Raw genomic sequence first — 2,271 nt, 5'->3', positions numbered from 1 at the left:
AACTTTAAATCAAGCCCTTCATCAGAAACGCTCTTCACTTGTCAATCGGAAAGGTGTTCTTCTTCTTCACAACAATGCATGTCCACATGTGGCACGTTTGACACAACACAAGATTATGGAGTTGGGTTGGAAGTTCTCCCCCACCCACCATATCCTCCAGATATGGCACCATCAGATTACGATCTTTTTCGTTCGCTGCAACACCATCTTAATGGAAAAACGTATGCAAATGTGGAAGGTGTTAAAGAGGGCATCGACATGTTTTTTGCTTCAAAGCCAAGTGATTTCTTTAATATGTAGTGCCATCTGTTTGGTTGAGTTGGGTTTAAAAGATATTTAAGTATGTACAAAATCTGTATATATTTATAGGAATATCAAAAGCTGATATCCACAGACTAGTCAAGTTGCTGTTTACAATTTGTTGAATTGTTATATCAGAAATGTTAACGACCTTTTTAGCATATTATTAGAATATATGCGCATAATATATCGTAAACAATATTTTGAATGGTTGGTTTTTGCTTAGGAATTCAATAAGGTGGTTTTTGGCTTGTGAATTATTTGGAAACTGTACTTAATAATGTCATTATGAAACATATGATCTGAAGAATTTATACGCTTTCTGAAGACACTTGTGCAATAGCCAATGAGTTTGTAATATGAGCCGTGTCTTAGTGTACCACATTTTATCTTGGAATAAGTTGTGTGCATAATGTTCTTAGGTAAATCCAAATAACTGTCCCACTAATATATCGTCTGTAGATGAAACTGAGCATTCCAGTGAATTTTCAATGGCGTGGAAGAACACCGACATGTGCATTAGAGCAACATGTGACTTATTGCATCTTGAAATGCTTTAATTTTTGTTTTTACTACAAAATATTAAGAAATATCTACTTCAGAAAGTCTTAACACAAATATATCGGCTCATCCAATCCAGCCTTTGGAAATTGCTTAGTATGGTACGTGCATAACTTATAAAGATTATTCAACATTTATACTCATTTTCATGTCTGAAGGAAAGATAATGAAACAGCAATATTTCTGTACTTTAGATGATATCTTAAAATATTTATCAATAATTTTCAAATTTTTAAACTTACAATTCTTTTGTATTTTTGGTTAACATAAACTACAGTGTCTTACAGATTTGGACCATAAAGAGACAACAAGACTAAAAACAAAGTGTCGCACATAAACAACAAAATAAAAACAAACCAAAAAAAATTAGATTTTAACTAAAATGTGGGAAGAGTAAAATATACTAAGACCTGTAGAAGTAGGATCCACATATCAGTAGAATACACTGTCAAATGTGACCTTTAGTCACAAGCTTCACATGCAAAAGTAAAACAAAATGCTTGAAGATCAGAGATGGGTACTTACGCTAATAACATTCAGTATTTAAAGCTACTATTCCCCATCGGCAACCACTTGGGGGAAACTAGTTGTTCTTCAAAAGAAATTAACAAATACAAAAATAGATAAAACAAGTTGTTACAATCTTATAATATGACTACTGGTGGAGATAAGTAAAACTCGTTTTCTGAAGTTGTCATTCTAATCCTCATAAGGGTCAATTTGTATATGAACCTAAGATCTCCAGGTCAAAAATTCAAAGTGTTACTACTAATATTATTTGTAGTTACTGTTATTTCTCCAGGTAAGAAGTAAAAGGGAAAGATTCTATCTTATCACATGTAAGAGATACTTTTCATAGATGTGACGAAACAAATTATATGATTTAAGATATTCTTGTAGGCTGTTGTAAGTATATCCATTCCAAAAGAACATCATCGCTTCATTTTGGGAAAAAATGGCAAAAAACTGTCTGACTTGGAGCTGAGTACAGCTACTAAAATTACTGTTCCAAGACCTGAGGATAACTCTGACATCATTAGAATCAGTGGAACCAAGGAAGGTACTGAAAAGGCTGCACATGAAATTCAAGTTATCTCTGATGAGCAAGTAAGTAAAACTTGAAATAGTGCAGTGCTAACTATGATAATACATTGAAATAGTGTAGTATAACCACACAGCTAAATATGACAGTACACTAGAATGGTGTAGTATAACCACACAGCTAAATATGACAATACACTAGAATGGTGTAGTATAACTACACAGCTAAATATGACAATACACTAGAATGGTGTAGTATAACCACACAACTAAATATGACAATACACTAGAATGGTGTAGTATAACCACACAACTAAATATGACAATACACTAGAATGGTGTAGTATAACTACACAACTAAATATGACA

At 32.8% G+C, this 2,271-nt stretch overlaps 1 protein-coding gene across 1 annotated transcript in view; it reads left to right on the top strand.

Annotated features, from left to right (window-relative positions):
• The window catches only part of LOC106470682 (vigilin-like), a 13,676-nt gene extending 11,693 nt beyond the window's left edge, over positions 1-1,983 (top strand). The window contains exon 5 of the mRNA XM_022399326.1: positions 1,762-1,983. Within this exon, the coding sequence (XP_022255034.1) occupies positions 1,762-1,983 (222 nt within the window). The remainder of the gene's footprint in view (positions 1-1,761) is intronic.
• The last annotated feature ends 288 nt before the right edge of the window (positions 1,984-2,271 follow it).

This window comes from Limulus polyphemus, unplaced genomic scaffold, assembly GCF_000517525.1.
Source record: "Limulus polyphemus unplaced genomic scaffold, Limulus_polyphemus-2.1.2 Scaffold4157, whole genome shotgun sequence".
NCBI classification, from domain to species: Eukaryota; Metazoa; Arthropoda; class Merostomata; order Xiphosura; family Limulidae; genus Limulus; species Limulus polyphemus.
The sequence above is the reverse complement of the archived record's forward strand: the minus strand, read 5'-3'. Positions and strand labels throughout refer to the sequence as shown.